Genomic DNA, 20,329 nt, shown 5'->3' with positions numbered 1-20,329 from the left:
GGTGACAAGAACTAAATCATCCAGACTAGAGATAAATTGTATTATTATGTTTATCTTACCTAAAAATAAATATATTCATTAATTAAAATAAATAAATAAATAAATACATTCTTACTATATTTTGCTAAAAACATCAAAATTAATTGTATTTTTATTTGTGTTTTTTCCTGACTCCTTATTACGTCCAGCCATAGAATTATACATTAAAATAAACATATTTGAAATAATTGATTTTAAATTATCATAATAATTCATTTAAAATGACCATATTTAATTATTAAAATAATTGCTTGTTTATCAACAACTTTAGCATTTTATTCATTACATTTTGAAACTCTCAGAAGCCAAGTTATGTTATATTCCTTAATAATTATTTATGCAAGTTTGAAGTATCAATTATCTAAACACAGTTTTGTTTGCATATTTTCAGGATGTAGATATATATATATATATATATATATATGAAATACTTGACTTGGTGAATTCTAGCTGTCAATATACTCCTCCCCTCTTAACGACGCCCCCCAATAGCCTCCGGGAAGAAGTAGTGGACTACCAAGTGCTTGGCACTGAAGATCTTCCTCAGGAAGCAAAGATTGACCGGTTTTGGGCCATGCTAGGGAGAGATGGAAGATTCCAGTCTCTAATGCATTTGATGAAAGTACTTCTGTGCATGCCACACAGCAATGCATCATCAGAGAGGGTGTTCAGCATGGTTAGAAAAATAGTGACAGAGAATAGAACAAGGATGGACAATTCAACCCTTAACTCAACAATGAGTAGATGAGTGTTATGTGTGTGTATATGTGTAAATAAATGAACACTGAAATTCAAGTATTTCTTTTATATATATATACATATATATATATATTGTCGGAGGCAGATATTAACATATATCCGAATTTAAGTGTTACTTCTTTTATTTCATAGTCATATTTGAAAACAGCTCGTGTTTTTCCATTTCTTCTCTTTCTGTTTGTCTGCAAGTAAACTGTGTGTGTTAACCTTGAAACTTTGGAATGTAAGAAGGAGAGATAATGTGCATGTGTTTTGACTAGAGAGATTTAAGAGGGGAGAGGGTGTGGGTCGGGGAGACAGACCATCTTAGTGGGGCGATCCGAATGTTCTAGCTGTCTCTGTCAATGTGTATATGCAAAGCTTTGCAAATATATTACAAAATACCTATTCTGTCTCTGGTGGTTTTTCAACTCAGCTTTAAGTGTCGTAAAGAGCTTGGGAGCGACTTGTGACTTGGATTCCCTGGGAGGAACAACTGGTCCAAAACGCAACAATTTGGGGGCTCGTCCGGGATATATATACAGTGGGGCAAAAAAGTATTTAGTCAGCCACCGATTGTGCAAGTTTTCCCACTTAAAATGATGACAGAGGTCTGTAATTTTCATCATAGGTACACTTCAGCTGTGAGAGACAGAATGTGAAAAAAAAAATCCAGGAATTCACATTGTAGGATTTTTAAAGAATTTATTTGTAAATTATGGTGGAAAATAAGTATTTGGTCAATAACAAAAATTCAACTTAATACTTTGTAATATAACCTTGGTTGGCAATAACAGAGGTCAAACGATTACTATAGGTCTTTACCAGGTTTGCACACACAGTAGCTGGTATTTTGGCCCATTCCTCCATGCAGATCTTCTCGAGAGCAGTGATGTTTTGGGGATTGACTTGACTTGGTGAATTCTAGCTGTAAATATACTCCTCCCCTCTTAGCCACGCCCCCAACCACGCCCCCGCCCCGACCACGCCCCCCACCCCCCACCTCCCGAAATCGGAGGTCTCAAGGTTGGCAAGTATGCAACTATTTTTACTCCCATGTGTCTTTGGCGCCAAAAAGTGTGAGAATCCTTGTTTTAACTGCCGCCCGCTGTGAAGAATATCTGTGCCTGCGTGGTGTTATCGAGCCCGACTAACGATTGTGTGTGTTTGCTGATAGTCAGCATGAATCTGTGTATGAATGTCGCAACATTTGTTTGGAAGCTCACTTCCTTATCAGTCTTTGTGCAAGACTGATTGCTTTGTCTGTGTGACCACAACTGAAACAAGATCCATCTCTCTCTCTCTCTCTCTCTCTCTCTTTCTCTCTCTCTTCTATCTCCCCAGTCCACCTTAAGAGCAGCTTTAGCAGGCTGTCCTGTTTGTGTTGAAGCCAACAGGCACAATATATTACAGTCTAGGGTTTGCTGCTGAAAAGCCCGCTGGATCCTTCCCTGACCTGCTCTTCTTTCCTGCTTTGCTCTCTTTTTATCACTCTACTCACATTGATATTAAAAGCTTGCACAGCGTTCTTCTTTCTCCTCTCCTCTCCTGCAGCGTGTCAGCGGAGAAGAAGAAGAAGAAGACTATCCATCCATCCATCTGTGTGTTGATGTTTCTGTCATTGGATGAGCGGGTGAAGGGGCACCGGGAGACGTGATGAGCGGGTGAAGGGGGCAGACAAGAAGAAGCAGCCTGGATGTGATTCTGTCATGTCACTATGTTTGGACCTGGACTGATCACAGGAGAACAAGTCTCATGACACTCTCGGATAAACAAGCATCGGATTGAAATTTGCAAGAAGACCAAAAAGGAGCTTGCCTTTTTTTTTTTTTTTCCAAGAGAAGAAGTGGACTTTCTGTTTGTGTAACCAGTGGAGGGCCGAGGAGTGGAGGGCCAGGGGACTAACCTGGCCATCAAACGGACTGGAAGCCTCTCCTCTCCTGGGATCATGTACCCTCAGGGCAGGCATCCGGTAAGCACACCCTCATGTTTATCTGCTCTCTACTTCTGCTATCAACTTGATCATGCTGTCTCACTCCTGTGTACTTGCAACATGCATGCAGCTCCTTGAATGATCTTGGAGACATCTGGCTACTTGGTCATTTCTTTCATTTTATATACAGATCCAAAGGCTGTTCCTTTACAAGTGCTGTCAGACTCTGGCGTTAATGGAGCTGCCAGAGTGAAATAAAGGTTAAATGCATAAGTGAGTTAAAGGTTAAGTATGCAAGGACTAATAATAAAAAGATAAATACGATTTTAATAAAAGCCCAGAGGGGTGAATGACAGCTCATGCTCAGTGTGACCGAGGATGTTGTTGTTGTTTTGTTTTTTTAATTCACGGGGGAGCGCAGCCTGTTTGCTATAATCAGATTTATTTGTCATTCTCTGTGTCTGTGCTACAAATAGGTCAGTGGCCACTTTGCTGTGTGTAGTCAGCCTGCAGAGTGACTTGCCAGCCAGATAACACACACACACACACACACACACACACGCACACACGCATAGCTATCACACAGAATTATGAATGACATTTCGCAAGAGTCAGGCATGAGGAATCAATTATATCTGCACAGAGAATGCTAATCGGACTCTCAACACAAGAAGGAAGCGCAAGAAAGGACATCAAGTAAAAGATGGAGATGCTAACAAATGTAATATAACCTGGTCCCTACACACCGGAGCTCTTGTAAAAAGAGCTCAGCAGCGCATGCACTTTCTGCGTGGGATGAAAAGAGCGCAGCTCTCTCAGCACATTCTACAGAAGCACTATAGAGAGCACCTGCATCTCTGTCTGGACTGGAGCCTGCAATGCCTCAGACTGGAAGTCTCTCCAGAGAGTGGTGGGCAGTGGTGGGTAGAGTAGCCAGAAATTGTACTCAAGTAAGAGTACTGTTACTTTAGAGATTTATTACTCAAGTAAAAGTAAGGAGTAGTCACCCAAATATTTACTTGAGTAAAAGTAAAAAGTATGTTGTGAAAAAACTACTCAAGTACTGAGTAACTGATGAGTAACATACACACTCATATCATATATATATATATATATATATATATATATATATATATATATATATATACATACATACATATACATTGATATATACAGTATATAATTTATAAGTATTTATTTTGCTGTTTTTGTTTACATGTTAAAGGTGTTTTAATGAATATACAAGCATGTTTAACATATAGATTCCTTTCTTTCATGAAGACAAGAATATAAGTTAGTGTATTACCTGATTCTGATGACTTGCATTGATTGTAATCAGACAGTAGTGCTGATAGCGTCCACGTTTTCAAATGGAGGAGAAAAAAAGTTCCTCCTTTCTGTCTAATACCACATGAAAGTGGTTGGTTTTTGGCACCTTATTTGTCCAGCTTCCATGTTCGTTTTTATACACTTTACAAGAAATACATTGGCGGCAAACTCCGTAGCTTGCTAGCTTGTTTGCGCTGGCTTTCGGAGACTCTTGTTTTGAAAGCGCAGGCGCGATGGAGCGGCACTTTTATTGTGAAGACAGGAACTGTGCAGTCAGTCTTTAGGCTCTTGACAGGATGTACGATTGAAATAAAAAAAGCGTATTTTTTCCTTCACACTTTTGATTGATTGATTGAAACTTTTATTAGTAGATTGCACAGTACAGTATATATTCCGTACAATTGACCACTAAATGGTAACACCCCAATAAGTTTTTCAACTTGTTTAAGTCAGGTCATGTGACCGCCTGGCTCTGTTTGATTGGTCCAACGTCACCAGTGACTGCATCTGATTGGTGGAACGGAGTGAACGTCACCAGTGACTGTATTTGTTGAAACGCAGGCACTATGAAGGTCTGTCTGACAGACCAAAACAAACAAAGCGTGCATTAACAGATCGATAAAAATTAGTAGCGAGTAGCGAGCTGAATGTAGATAAAAGTAGCGGAGTAAAAGTAGCGTTTCTGCTCTATAAATATACTCAAGTAAAAGTAAAAGTATGTTGCATTAAAACTACTCTTAGAAGTACAATTTATCCCAAAAGTTACTCAAGTAGATGTAACGGAGTAAATGTAGCGCGTTACTACCCACCTCTGACAGTAATCTATTTATCTATATATATATTTATTATATATATATATATATTATATATATTATTTATATATATTTATTTATTTATATATGCACCTTATTGCTTTTTTATCCTGCACTACCATGAGCTTATGTAACGAAATTTCGTTCTTATCTGTGCTGTAAAATTCACATTTGAATGACAATAAAAGTCTAAGTCTAAATAAGACAAAGGGTGATTCTTTAAAAAGCTGTGAGCATGAAGATGACTTAGCTGTTGTTGGTAAGTTTATTTCAAACATGCATACAGTGTAGGGCTGTAACTAACTACTATTTTAAAGAGTTGATTAGTCCTCAACTATCTCAGGTAGCGGTAACCCAAAAAAATAATTCTGTCTTGAGCCGAAATAAATTAAAAGCCTTATAACAGAAAGGCAACACATGATGTCGAAATGTAATATTTATTCTATACATTTTTGCCACATTGGAAAACATTAGTAAAACGGAGGATGAGATCATTACTGGCTTAGAATGTGTGTGTCTGAGTTAAAGGAAGACGACCGGCTGTCTTCTTCTAATGGGTTTATTACAATTTTTGCAAGCTGGGTAACGTTTGCTGTGGTCTGGAACAACAATGCAGCCAATATTACATACATGTGTCATTTATCCATGCATCCATCCATCTTCTTCCGCTTATCCGAGGTCGGGTCGCGGGGGCAGCAGCCTAAGCAGGGAAGCCCAGACTTCCCTCTCCCCAGCCACTTCGTCCAGCTCCTTCCGGGGGATCCCGAGGCGTTCCCAGGCCAGCCGGGAGACATAGTCTTCCCAACGTGTCCTGGGTCTTCCCTGTGGCCTCCTACCGGTCGCACGTGCCCTAAACGTTCGGGTGGCATCCTGACCAGATGCCTGAACCACCTCATCTGGCTCCTCTCCATGTGGAGGAGCAGCGGCTTTACTTTGAGCTCCTCCCGGATGACAGAGCTTCTCACCCTATCTCTAAGGGAGAGCCCCGCCACCCGGCGGAGGAAACTCATTTGGGCCGCTTGTACCCGTGATCTTGTCCTTTCGGTCATGACCCAAAGCTCATGACCATAGGTGAGGATGGGAACGTAGATCGACCGGTAAATCGAGAGCTTTGCCTTCCGGCTCAGCTCCTTCTTCACCACAACGGATCGATACAGCGTCCGCATTACTGAAGACGCCGCACCGATCCGCCTGTCGATCTCACGATCCACTCTTCCCCCACTCGTGAACTAGACTCAGAGGTACTTGAACTTCTCCACTTGGGGCAAGATCTCCTCCCCAACCCGGAGATGGCACTCCACCCTTTTTCGGGCGAGAACCATGGACTCGGACTTGGAGGAGCTGATTCTCATCCCAGTCGCTTCACACTCGGCTGCGAACCGATCCAGTGAGAGCTGAAGATCCTGGCCAGATGAAGCCATCAGGACCACATCATCTGCAAAAAGCAGAGACCTAATCCTGCAGCCACCAAACCAGATCCCCTCAACGCCTTGACTGCGCCTAGAAATTCTGTACATAAAAGTTATGAACAGAATCGGTGACAAAGGGCAGCTTTGGCGGAGTCCAACCCTCACTGGAAACGTGTCCGACTTACTGCCGGCAATGCGGACCTAGCTCTGACACTGATCATACAGGGAGCGGACCGCCACAATCAGACAGTCCGATACCCCATACTCTCTGAGCACTCCCCACAGGACTTCCTGGGGTACACGGTCGAATGCCTTCTCCAAGTCCACAAAGCACATGTAGACTGGTTGGGCAAACTCCCATGCACCCTCAAGGACCCTGCCCAGAGTATAGAGCTGGTCCACAGTTCCACCACCAGGACCAAAACCACACTGTTCCTCCTGAATCTGAGGTTCGACTATCCGGCGTAGCCTCCTCTCCAGTACACCTGAATAGACCTTACCGGGAAGGCTGACATTTAACATGCAAATATAATTTAAATACACAAAGGAAATGAAGGAAATTAAATGAGCTCAAATATAGCTACAAACGAGGCATAACGATGCAACATGGACATATAGCTAGCCTAGATAGCATGTTAGCATCGGTTAGCTCGCCGTCATGCACTGACCAAATATGCGTGATTAGCACTCACACAAGTCAATAACATCAACAAAGCTCACCTTTGTGCATTCACGCACAGCATAAATCGTTTGGTGGACAAAATAAGACATGGTAGGAGTGGCATAAAACACGTCTTTCTGCGGCATGTAAACAAACAGTTGCGTCACAGTCCACACAACTACGGTGCGTTCAAGGACCGCCAAAATTAATAGGACAAAATGGCGCTCGCCAAATACTTTAATCACTGAAGCATGTTTAGTAAACACAATGGGATTTCTAACAATTAGGAAGATTTGTGTCATGTTTGTCCCCCTACAGAAACCATATTAAATCACAAAATATATTTTTTCCCCCCATCTTTTTCCATTTTCATATATTATTGAAAAAGCTCAAAGACAGCGCTAAAGAGATGTGTCACACATGCTATTAAAACAGATGATCAAACAAAACACAAGTCATAGTCATGTACCCTCTTGCTGTGGAAGCTAGCTCTCCAATCAGCTAAACACACTCAATAACTCCACGCTGACGTTTTGGTGAATTTACGGAGGAATTTGTGAAACTGAAACAATACAAAAATTTAAAAAACAGCAGCGCAGCAGCATCAGCGCAGCGGGTCTTTGAAGGGTCATAAAATCAAAACCGGAGCAGGTATTAAAACGCTGTTCTGTTATTTTATACACAAGGGTTTAATCTCTCTCCTGTGTTAGTTTGAAGCCGAAACGACAAACGCGCTCAGAGGAGATAGTTTTTGAAGGAAGGTGACCGGTTTTTACAAAAAATTTGTTTTGAAGGGGGAATAGCAAACTTCCTGTTGATTTTTGCTGGGGGTTGTCAATTTATGAAATGTAGGTCTAAGTGAGCCCTACATAGAGTTTTTTGTTTCCTGTCTCTACGACCTTCCCAGTGGGAGTTACAGGCAGTTTTGTTAGTGTTTTCATCTGAGGAGCAGTTTTTTGTGCATTTCATTAAAAAATTGCGCTAGAGCACAATTTTGAGATTTGGGGTTAGGTTTTTTTTATTAGATCGCAATTTTTGCCAGTCCTGATGTGTGTGTTCAGTTCGGTGAGTTTTGAAGCATGTTAAGGGGGTCAAATTACAGCTCAAAGAGGCAAAAGTGACTGTTTTTAGTACTTTTTTGTCTTGAAGGGGGAATTGCCAACTTCCTGTTGATTTTTGCCCGATGATATACAATTATGAAAACTAGGTCTAAGTCAAACCTACATACAGGTTTTTGTTTCATGTCTCTCCGATCTTCCTAGTGGGAGATATAGGCAGTCTAGTTGTTTTTTTTCCTAGGGGGCGCTAGAGCGCAATTTTGAGTTTTGAGGTTTGGTTTTTTTTTAAAAAAGGTAATTTTCGCAGGTCCTGATGTGTGGGTCAAATATGGTGAGTTTTGAAGGATGTTAAGTGGGTCAAATTACAGTTTAATGTGGCGGCGGAAGAATAAAGAATAAAGAATAAAACCTTACAAATTCAATAGGTCCTTATGTCCCATTGCACTTTTGCAATGGGCCATGCGGGCCCTAATAATGCCATTCTAAGTTAATAATAACAAAGACACTCGTAAATGTTTTGGCATATTAGCTAATGCTAACGAGGCTCGCTTGATTACATTACAATAGCACGTACAAATAAGCATGAAAACACTCCTTCAGGCATCACACATGAGACGGTTTAGTAAGTATAAAACAGTTTGTTATATTGTAAAACTTACAAACGTTGCTTGTAGTGATGAACGAGTAGAAACGCTATGGAAGGCTTGAAGACGGAACGGCACTTCTACTTCTGGTTGAAAGCACTAAATGGAAAGACACCGCGGCATTGGCAGTGAGCAAACGCATCCAAAAGATGACGCAATAGCACCGATAATAACTGACTTTTCAGTGTCTTTGCTTGTTTTTTTTTTTTTTAAACTATTTACATTATGGCCTTCAGCGAAGAAAAATCCATAAATTAGCCGCACCGTTTTATAAGGCGCAGGGTTCAAAGTGTAGGGAGAAAATTGTTGCAAATAGTTTGGTATGTACGGTTAATAGTGGAGTCAGTTATGAATAAGATCTCATTTTCAGTCAGGTTCAAGTTGTTTATCGGGATTTGTACTTTGTAATCACTTTGAGTTTGCACAGTTTATGAAAGTAGGTCATATTAGGACACTTTTGGACTTCTTTGCTTAATCCCTTCCATATTTTAGTTCCACGTACTGATATGCTAAAGGTCTTAAGTGTCATGACTAGGTCTTGGGTGTTTGCTTTTCCGGGATGCAACGGAAAGTTGGCACGGGCGAGACGGGAATGAAGGTACATTTTTTTTTATTTAAAGACTATATCAAAAAAAGTACAAACGAAAAACACGCACAATGGCGGAGAACAAACTATGAAACCAAAAAAGACTATAAACATGGAACAAAAACTTACTTGGCTTGGACAAAAATAGTTGCATGAAGAATGGACATGGAAAGAATGGACAGAGCATAAATGTGGTGAGGTCGTCAGAAAGACAAACTGAAAAACACTGAACTTAAATACTACAGACATGATTAACGAAAACAGGTGCGTGACGTGACAGGTGAAAACTAATGGGTTGCTATGGTGACAATCAAGAGTGCACAATGAGTCCAAACGTGGAACAGGTGAAACTAATGGGGTAATCATGGAAACAAGACAAGGGAGTGAAAAGACAGAAACTAAAGAGTCCAATAACTAAACAAAACATGACTTAAAACAAAACATGATTACACAGACATGACATTAAGTGCTTAATAAAGTAAAGGAACAGTCCTCCTCTCGGCCAGCTGAGAGGCTCAGTCTTGGTCATCAAGTTTGACCCGACCAACATCCAAACGCCGTCATTCCAAGCCCCCCTGCCGTGTTTATTCCCGGGTGCTGCAACCACATGTGATCCACGGCGAGGTGCGAGAGTGCGAGACACGCAGTCACCTTCACGTGTGCGCTCGTTTGCGGTGCAGCCGCCATCAATTCAGAAGCACGGTTACTTGTTCTCATGCTTTTCTCAAGTCGGTCTTCCTGTTTCTTTCTGAGCCAAAGTGCAGCTGGAATATTCATTTCCTGTTGTTTGCGTCTCATGCAAATGTGCTACTTAAGTGCATACACAGAGAAGACAGCTGGGAGCTTCAGACTGGACTGCTCGTGTTTGGAAACACGCACTTGTCACTCCACTTGTGTTGTCACTGAACGTTTCATATCACGGTTAGTCAGCAAATGTATCAGGGTGTTGTTGAAAAAAAGTACTCCTACACATAGGTCCGGGCGATAAAACTACAGGTAAAAGCCAGTAAATTAGAATATTTTGAAAAACCTGATTTATTTCAGTAATTGCATTCAAAAGGTGTAACTTGTACATTATATTTATTCATTGCACACAGACTGATGCATTCAAATGTTTATTTCATTTAATTTTGATGATTTGAAGTGGCAACAAATGAAAATCCAAAATTCCGTGTGTCACAAAATTAGAATATTACTTAAGGCTAATACAAAAAAGGGATTTTTAGAAATGTTGGCCAACTGAAAAGTATGAAAATGAAAAATATGAGCATGTACAATACTCAATACTTGGTTGGAGCTCCTTTTGCCTCAATTACTGCGTTAATGCGGCGTGGCATGGAGTGGATGAGTTTCTGGCACTGCTCAGGTGTTATGAGAGCCCAGGTTGCTCTGATAGTGGCCTTCAACTCTTCTGCGTTTTTGGGTCTGGCATTCTGCATCTTCCTTTTCACAATACCCCACAGATTTTCTATGGGTCTAAGGTCAGGGGAGTTGGCGGGCCAATTTAGAACAGAAATACCATGGTCCGTAAACCAGGCACGGGTAGATTTTGCGCTGTGTGCAGGCGCCAAGTCCTGTTGGAACTTGAAATCTCCATCTCCATAGAGCAGGTCAGCAGCATGAAGCATGAAGTGCTCTAAAACTTGCTGGTAGACGGCTGCGTTGACCCTGGATCTCAGGAAACAGAGTGGACCGACACCAGCAGATGACATGGCACCCCAAACCATCACTGATGGTGGAAACTTTACACTAGACTTCAGGCAACGTGGATCCTGTGCCTCTCCTGTCTTCCTCCAGACTCTGGGACCTCGATTTCCAAAGGAAATGCAAAATTTGCATGGTTGGGTGATGGTTTGGGGTGCCATGTCATCTGCTGGTGTCGGTCCACTCTGTTTCCTGAGATCCAGGGTCAACGCAGCCGTCTACCAGCAAGTTTTAGAGCACTTCATGCTTCCTGCTCTATGGAGATGGAGATTTCAAGTTCCAACAGGACTTGGCGCCTGCACACAGCGCAAAATCTACCCGTGCCTGGTTTACGGACCATGGTATTTCTGTTCTAAATTGGCCCGCCAACTCCCCTGACCTTAGCCCCATAGAAAATCTGTGGGGTATTGTGAAAAGGAAGATGCAGAATGCCAGAGCCAAAAACGCAGAAGAGTTGAAGGCCACTATCAGAGCAACCTGGGCTCTCATAACACCTGAGCAGTGCCAGAAACTCATGGACTCCATGCCACGCCGCATTAACGCAGTAATTGAGGCAAAAGGAGCTCCAACCAAGTATTGAGTATTGTACATGCTCATATTTTTCATTTTCATACTTTTCAGTTGGCCAACATTTCTAAAAATCCCTTTTTTGTATTAGCCTTAAGTAATATTCTAATTTTGTGACACACGGAATTTTGGATTTTCATTTGTTGCCACTTCAAATCATCAAAATTAAATGAAATAAACATTTGAATGCATCAGTCTGTGTGCAATGAATAAATATAATGTACAAGTTACACCTTTTGAATGCAATTACTGAAATAAATCAAGTTTTTCAAAATATTCTAATTTACTGGCTTTTACCTGTAGTTTTATCGCCCGGACCTATGTGTAGGAGTACTTTTTTTCAACAACACCCTGATACATTTGCTGACTAACCGTGATATGAAATGTTCATATCGTTACATCCCTACCCAGTGACAACACAAGTTTTTCAAAATATTCTAATTTACTGGCTTTTACCTGTATATCGTAACAGACTTGAATTGATGTCAATAAACAATTACGTGCTCACTAGAGATGCGCGGTTTGCGGGCACAACCGCGGAGTCCGCGGATTATCCGCGGATCGGGCGGATGAAATAAAAAAAAATTAGATTTTATCCGCGGGTCGGGTCGGGTCGGGTCGGGCGGTTGAAATAAAAAAAAATTAGATTTTAAATAGATTCAGGCGGGTGGCAGTTAAACCAATTGGGAAATATATATACATAGTTAAATGTTGTTACCCACATACGAAAAACGAGCAGGCACCTGCAGCATATGCCACAACAGAAGAAGAAAAAAAAAAGAGATGGACACTTTTACGGAGCGGAGAAGGGACGCCTCGCCGGGGTCCGGGACCGAGGCCCCTTCCCCCGAGAGGGCCCCACCGGGAACCGTAGCTGAGGTGATCCGCGAGAAGGGCCCGACGCACGTCCAGGGTCACTCCGCGCGCTCCGCCCGCGCAGCTTACCTGCCCGCCACCCCTGTTGCCGGGGGCGCGTAACAGGGGTCACTCCGCGCGCAGTGCGCTCACAAAAGGGGTGGGGCTCACCCTGGTTGATATAGACAGCAGGACGGTGGCCACGGAAGTCGGAACCCGCTAAGGAGTGTGTAACAACCCACCTGCCGAATCAACTAGCCCTGAAAATGGATGGCGCTGGAGCGTCGGGCCCATACCCGGCTGTCGCCGGCAGCGAGACGTGCTTGGAGGTGCGCTCAGCGCGGCTCCCATATGATTGCGCACTGGTGTGCATCTGGGTCGTGACAGCGTGGCACGCGAATATCTGTGCTGCATTGGATCAGTCTCCTTTCTTTAACAGGCAAAAGCTTTATAACCTCACTAACGCCTTGCACCGTCTATATTAGATATATAGCAACGGGCGGGTGCGATTCTGATCAAATGTTACATCGGGTGGATGATTGACTAACCGTTACTGACGGTTAGTCAGTAACAACATTTAACTATGTATATATATTTCCCAATTGGTTTAACTGCCACCCGCCTGAATCTATTTAAAATCTTATTTTTTTTAATTTCAACCACCCGACCCGACCCGCGGATAAAATCTAATTTTTTTAAATTTCATCCGCCCGATCCGCGGATAATCCGCGGACTGCGCGGTTGTGCCCGCAAACCGCGCATCTCTAGTACATACACATTTTGTATAAAAAATTAAATACAATAAATAGCCATACACTATCCTTTATTAGCAGAAGAAATATGTTATATAACAATATTGTTGTAGCTACTTAAAAGTAATATAATTTTTTTGTGCGTGTTTAAATATGTTTATCTTCTTCCGTTTGAGTTGGTTAGAGTTTTTGTGTTGAGTGCATCACGTCTGATTTATGTGACGTCAGGCAAATTCGCTTCCTGTTGTCATATTGTACAGTAACAATATTAGTCAGATGTCTTTATTATTTTAATACATTTTTCTGAATGTAATAATAAAAAAAAAAAAACAGCTGCGGGCTGCAAAAAGTACGCACTTTGGACTCCTCTGGTGTATGTTGAAGAAGTGTCAACTGTATGTGCTGGTTTGTCATTTGTTCCACTTGATTGTTGTGTGTGTGTGTGTGTGTGTGTGTGTGTGTGTGTGTGTGTGTGTGTGTGTGTGTGTGTGTGTGTGTGTGTGTGTGTGTGTGTGTGTGTGTGTGTGTGTGTGTGTTTACGTGTGTGTATATAGCAGTAATAAATGGCGTCACAGTTGGACTTCAGTTTAATTACCACATGAAGATGCAGAATTGCTGATTGCAAAAATGTTTCCACAAAAAACACACACACTCTTAATGAGGGTGTGTGTATGTGTGTGTGTGTGTTTGTGCGCATCCATTGAAAATAGTTGTTGTGTGAGGGAGCAGGGTTGGGGTGGGTGCGGGGTTTGGTGGTGGCAGGGGTGTATAATGTAGCCCGGAAGAGTCAGGGCTGCATGGGATTCTGGGTATTTGTTCTGTTGTGTTTATGTTGTGTGAAGGTGCAGATGTTCTCCCGAAATGTGTTTGTCATTCTTGTTTGGTTTTGGTTCCAAGTGTGGCGCATTATTAGTAAGAGTGTTAAAGTTGTTTTATACGGCCACCGTCAGTGTAACCTGTGTGGCTGTTGACCAAGTATGCCTTGCTGTCACTTGCGTGTGCAAGCAGAAGATGCATATAACAAAAGGCTGGGCTGTTGATACAGATTGTAAAGTGTACTAAATGCTGTACCATCATGGCACGCCCTTATTATTATTGTAAGGGTGAAAATCGGAGAATATTAAACCCGGGATTTTTCTGCGAGAGGCACTGAAATCCGGAAGTCTCCCGGGAAAATCGGGGGGGTCGGCAAGTATGCAGCTGAGCCGCATCAGAGTGATCTGATCCAGAGCCGCGGGTTGCCGACCCCTGGTATAGAGCCTACAATACATTATCCATCCATCTACTTTCTAACGCTTGTCCCTTCCGGGTCACGGGGGGTGCTGGAGCCTATCTCAGCTGCATTCGGGCGGAAGGCGGTTTACACCCTGGACAAGTCGCCACCTCATCACAGGGCCAACACCGATAGACAACATTCACACTCACATTCACACACTGGTGTTGCCAATCAACCTATCCCCAGGTGCATGTCTTTGGAGGCGGGAGGGGCCTATCCCCAGGTGCATGTCTTTGGAGGTGGAAGGGGCCTATCCCCAGGTGCATGTCTTTGGAGGCGGGAGGGGCCTATCCCCAGGTGCATGTCTTTGGAGGCGGGAGGGGCCTATCCCCAGGTGCATGTCTTTGGAGGCGGGAGGGGCCTATCCCCAGGTGCATGTCTTTGGAGGTGGAAGGGGCCTATCCCCAGGTGCATGTCTTTGGAGGCGGGAGGGGCCTATCCCCAGGTGCATGTCTTTGGAGGTGGAAGGGGCCTATCCCCAGGTGCATGTCTTTGGAGGTGGAAGGGGCCTATCCCCAGGTGCATGTCTTTGGAGGCGGGAGGGGCCTATCCCCAGGTGCATGTCTTTGGAGGTGGAAGGGGCCTATCCCCAGGTGCATGTCTTTGGAGGCGGGAGGGGCCTATCCCCAGGTGCATGTCTTTGGAGGCGGGAGGGGCCTATCCCCAGGTGCATGTCTTTGGAGGTGGAAGGGGCCTATCCCCAGGTGCATGTCTTTGGAGGCGGGAGGGGCCTATCCCCAGGTGCATGTCTTTGGAGGTGGAAGGGGCCTATCCCCAGGTGCATGTCTTTGGAGGCGGGAGGGGCCTATCCCCAGGTGCATGTCTTTGGAGGCGGGAGGGGCCTATCCCCAGGTGCATGTCTTTGGAGGTGGAAGGGGCCTATCCCCAGGTGCATGTCTTTGGAGGCGGGAGGGGCCTATCCCCAGGTGCATGTCTTTGGAGGTGGAAGGGGCCTATCCCCAGGTGCATGTCTTTGGAGGTGGGAGGGGCCTATCCCCAGGTGCATGTCTTTGGAGGTGGGAGGGGCCTATCCCCATGTGCATGTCTTTGGAGGTGAAAGGGGCCTATCCACAGGTGCATGTCTTTGGAGGTGGGAGGGGCCTATCCCCAGGTGCATGTCTTTGGAGGTGGGAGGGGCCTATCCACAGGTGCATGTCTTTGGAGGTGAGAGGGGCCTATCCCCAGGTGCATGTCTTTGGAGGTGGGAGGGGCCTATCCCCAAGTGCATGTCTTTGGAGGTGGGAGGGGCCTATCCACAGGTGCATGTCTTTGGAGGTGGGAGGGGCCTATCCCCAGGTGCATGTCTTTGGAGGTGGGAGGGGCCTATCCCCAAGTGCATGTCTTTGGAGGTGGGAGGGGCCTATCCCCAAGTGCATGTCTTTGGAGGTGGGAGGGGCCTATCCACAGGTGCATGTCTTTGGAGGTGGGAGGGGCCTATCCCCAGGTGCATGTCTTTGGCTTTGGAGGTGGGAGGGGCCTATCCCCAGGTGCATGTCTTTGGAGGTGGGAGGGGCCTATCCCCAGGTGCATGTCTTTGGAGGTGGGAGGGGCCTATCCCCAGGTGCATGTCTTTGAAGGTGGGAGGGGCCTATCCCCAGGTGCATGTCTTTGGAGGTGGGAGGGGCCTATCCCCAGGTGCATGTGTTTGAAGGTGGGAGGGGCCTATCCCCAGGTGCATGTCTTTGGAGGTGGGAGGAAGCCGTAGTAGAACCCACGCAGTCACGGGGAAAACATGCAAACTCCACACAGAAAGAACCCGAGCCCGGGGATCGAACCCAGGACCTTCGTATTGTGAGGCACATGCACTAACCCCTGTAACACCGTGCTGCCCTACAATCCATTAAATTACTTTAATTTGTTTTCACGTAAAAAAAACCACGCTTGTTTTTAAGGTGTAACGGCTTTTATTTTGCCATGCTGGGCCACCATGATCAATTAAGCAGAAACCCTGACAGACATCAGCATGACTGTAATTAGGGATGTGCTGATCCATCAACCACCGATCAATACGCGATCGCCATTGCCAATTAATGCCTTTCAACGCCGATCACAGATGCTGTAATTATGGCTGATTGTGTACATCCATGCAGCGTGGAGCCGCTCCCTTCAGGTAGGAACATTCACCTCCATTATGGCCAATAAACGGCACTTCTGAGGTGTTGATATGAGTCATGTGGTGGCTAGCAGGTATGTGCTGCACATCACACTCGCCCATACTTGCCAACCCTCCCGGATTTTCCGGGAGACTCCCGAAATTCAGCGCCTCTCCCGAAAACCTCCCGGGACAAATTTTCTCCCGAAAATCTCCCGAAATTCAGGCGGAGCTGGAGGCCACGCCCCCTCCAGCTCCATGCGGACCTGAGTGACGTGTTGACAGACTGTTCTCACGTCCGCTTTCCCACAATATAAACAGCAAATGATCGAGGGCGAGTTCTTGGTTTCTTATGTGTGTTTATTGTTAGGCAGTTTCATTAACGTCCTCCCAGCGCGGTAACAACACACAACAACAGCAGTCAAGTTTTCGTCCCCCGTAAAGCAGTTCGTCTGCAGTAAACAGCAATGTTGTGACATTTTTAAACAGGACAATACTGCCATCTACTGTACATGCATATGTGACCCACCCATAATGTGTCACATTTTTGTGTTGATTTATTTATTTTATTTTGTGGTTTGAATTCGTTTTTGGAGCTGTCATTACACATTTATCAGTATTCACATTGGTCAGTAGGGGGCAGTAGGGCGTTTCTTCCCAATTGAATGCTATCACCTGCAGACCGGAAGTGTCTTGTCATTCTGATGAGCGCGACCAGTCTGTGAACAATTGAAACGTCCTGTGTGCTTTTTCCTCCTGTGTAACAGGTTAGTTTTGGTGAATCAACTCACTGAATAATATCCATGTGATCTTTATAAGTTTAAGTACACATTCTGATGGTGGAGCCTAACTCTAAAGTGTTTGTGAGTTGTAGTTTGTATTTGTGAATGAATCCAGCGCACAGCTGCAGTAATCGATACAAAAAGGCGACGTGAGTGCGCAATGTTTATGTAGGAACTTCTGATCGTAATTCAGACTTCCAAATTAGAGCTCCCGTTTTCTTATTGATTTTATAATGTATATTTGTGTAATGTGTGTGTTCTGAAATAGTGACAGAGAATAGAACAAGGATGGACAATTCAACCCTTAACTCAACAATGAGTAGATGAGTGTTATGTGTGTGTATATGTGTAAATAAATGAACACTGAAATTCAAGTATTTCTTTTATTTATATATATATATATATATATATATATATATATATATATATATATATATATATATTAGAGATGCGCGGTTTGCGGGCACAACCGCGGAGTCCGGATGAAATAAAAAAAAATTAGATTTTATTCGCGGGTCGGGTCGGGTCGGGTGGTTGAAATAGAAAAAAATTTGATTTTAAATAGATTCAGGCGGGTGGCAGTTAAACCAATTGGGAAATATATATACATAGTTAAATGTTGTTACCCACATACGAAAAATGAGCAGGCACCTGCAGCATATGCCACAACAGAAGAAAAAAAAGAAAAAGAGATGGACACTTTTACGGAGTGCCGGGGTCCGGGACCGAGGCCCCTTCCCCCGAGAGGGCCCCACCGGGAGCCGTAGCTGAGGCGATCCGCGAGAAGGGCCCGACGCACGTCCAGGGTCACCACCGCGCCCACCGCACCGACACCCCGCCTCGTCCGCCTTCGCCGCGGCCGGCGTCACGCGCAGCAGATAAGCAGCTTACCTGCCCGCCACCCCCGTGGCCGGGGGCTCGTAACAGGGGTCACTCTGCGCGCTCCGCCCGCGCAGCTTACCTGCCCGCCACCCCTGTTGCCGGGGGCGCGTAACAGGGGTCACTCCGCGTGCAGTGCGCTCACGAAAGGGGTGGGGCTCACCCTGGTTGATATAGACAGCAGCTAGGACGGTGGCCATGGAAGTTGGAACCCGCTAAGGAGTGTGTAACAACCCACCTGCCGAATCAACTAGCCCTGAAAATGGATGGCGCTGGAGCGTCGGGCCCATACCCGGCCGTCGCCGGCAGCGAGACGCGCTTGGAGGTGCGCTCAGCGCGGCTCCCATATGATTGCGCACTGGTGTGCGTCTGGGTCGTGACAGCGTGGCACGCGAATGTCTGTGCTGCATTGGATCAGTCTCCTTTCTTTAACAGGCAAAAGCTTTATAACCTCACTAATGCCTTGCATCGTCTATATTAGATATATAACAACGGGCGGGTGCGGGCGGATGCGGTTCTGATCAAATGTTACATCGGGTGGATGGCGGATGGTTGACGACTTTCTGATGCGGTTGCGGATGAAATAATTGCCTATCCGCGCATCTCTAATATATATGTATACATATATATGTATATATATATATATGTAATAAAAAAAAATATATATATAGCTAGAATTCACTGAAAGTCAAGTATTTCTTATATATATATATATCTTAACCACGCCCCCAACCACGCCCCCCGCCCCACCCCCGGTGTCGGAGGTCTCAAGGTTGGCAAGTATGCACTCGCCTAGTGCATGAAATGAACCCAATGATTAAAGTCCCACCTGATCGAGCTTCTCCACTTGCCTTTTGTGTTTGTACGTGACACAATGTTGTGGTAGGACTACACAGCCTTCAGTCCAAAAAAGCAGCGTGTTGTTGCAGACGTCTCGGCCAATACTTGGCGTCTCTCATATTTTCATTGTGCCTTGTGCCCCTAAATATTTCACCAGCCAATTATTATTTCATGCTCTTTCCCGACGTGTCTCTGCATGTCTCCCAGACGCCTTCATGCAAAATGAAGAAGGAGTGGTGGAAGTGGAAGGCAGGAACAAGTTTTTGTGTTTGCTCAGGCCTTCTTGCACGGGCTCGCCCGCTCACGCCGTGCAGATCCTGCCGAGCCCGCCGGGGGCTAAACGGGGAGACGCGAAGAGGACGAGCCGCCAGATCGAATTATTTCTTACCCAATCACTCGCAGATGTGCATCTGTTCCACACTTGCGCTCTCATTTCCAGCGGCGTGGAAAAAAACCAGAAGTGGCCTGTTATAAAAGATGAACCGAGAGAGACTAACAAAGCCTCAGATGATGGCTCTCAGACAGAATGCGAAACCAATCGCTCCGACGTCAGCCACCAGATGGAGGATTGCAATATGGCGTGGCAGTGTTGTGCAAGGACGCCTTTACCTAACACGCTGCCACTCCACACAGACCTTGTGCCAGCTTACATATGACACTTTGCAGGAGTTCACTCAACTTTATGACCACTTCTCTTGCGTCTAAATTGCCATACAATAGCTTACACTAATTGGTGCAGCAAATGTAGTCAATGCACGTAAGCAGTGAAATCAACTGAAAAAATAACACTTTGTAATGAAGGTTTTCTATTATTCTACAAACCCCGTTTCCATATGAGTTGGGAAATTGTGTTAGATGTAAATATAAACGGAATACAATGATTTGCAAATCCTTTTCAACCCATATTCAGTTGAATGCACTACAAAGACAACATATTTGATGTTCAACTTTATTTTTTTTTGCAAATAATAATTAACTTAGAATTTCATGGCTGCAACATGTGCCAAAGAAGTTGGGAAATGGCATGTTCACCACTGTGTTACATGGCCTTTCCTTTTAACAACACTCAGTAAAGGTTTGGGAACTGAGGAGACACATTTTTGAAGCTTCTCAGGTGGAATTCTTTCCCATTCTTGCTTGATGTACAGCTTAAGTTGTTCAACAGTCCGGGGGTCTCCGTTGTGCTATTTTAGGCTTCACATTTTCAATGGGAGACAGGTCTGGACTACAGGCAGGCCAGTCTAGTACCCGCACTCTTTTACTATGAAGCCATGTTGATGTAACACGTGGCTTGGCATTGTCTTGCTGAAATAAGCAGGGGCGTCCATGGTAACGTTGCTTGGATGGCAACATATGTCATACTTGCCAACCCT

The 20,329-nt window shown here is 44.6% G+C and overlaps 1 protein-coding gene across 3 annotated transcripts in view; it reads left to right on the top strand.

The window, feature by feature from the left end:
- The first annotated feature begins 2,217 nt into the window (after positions 1-2,217).
- Positions 2,218-20,329, top strand: part of tle2b (TLE family member 2, transcriptional corepressor b) — a 216,200-nt gene continuing 198,088 nt past the window's right edge. For all 3 annotated transcript variants that reach the window (XM_072914591.1, XM_072914592.1, XM_072914590.1), the window contains exon 1: positions 2,218-2,749. In XM_072914591.1, coding sequence (XP_072770692.1) covers positions 2,726-2,749 — 24 coding nt within the window. In that variant the 5' untranslated portion in view covers positions 2,218-2,725. The remainder of the gene's footprint in view (positions 2,750-20,329) is intronic.

The sequence above is a fragment of the Nerophis lumbriciformis genome, linkage group LG14 (assembly GCF_033978685.3).
Source record: "Nerophis lumbriciformis linkage group LG14, RoL_Nlum_v2.1, whole genome shotgun sequence".
Lineage (NCBI taxonomy): Eukaryota > Metazoa > Chordata > Actinopteri > Syngnathiformes > Syngnathidae > Nerophis > Nerophis lumbriciformis.
The sequence above is the reverse complement of the archived record's forward strand: the minus strand, read 5'-3'. Positions and strand labels throughout refer to the sequence as shown.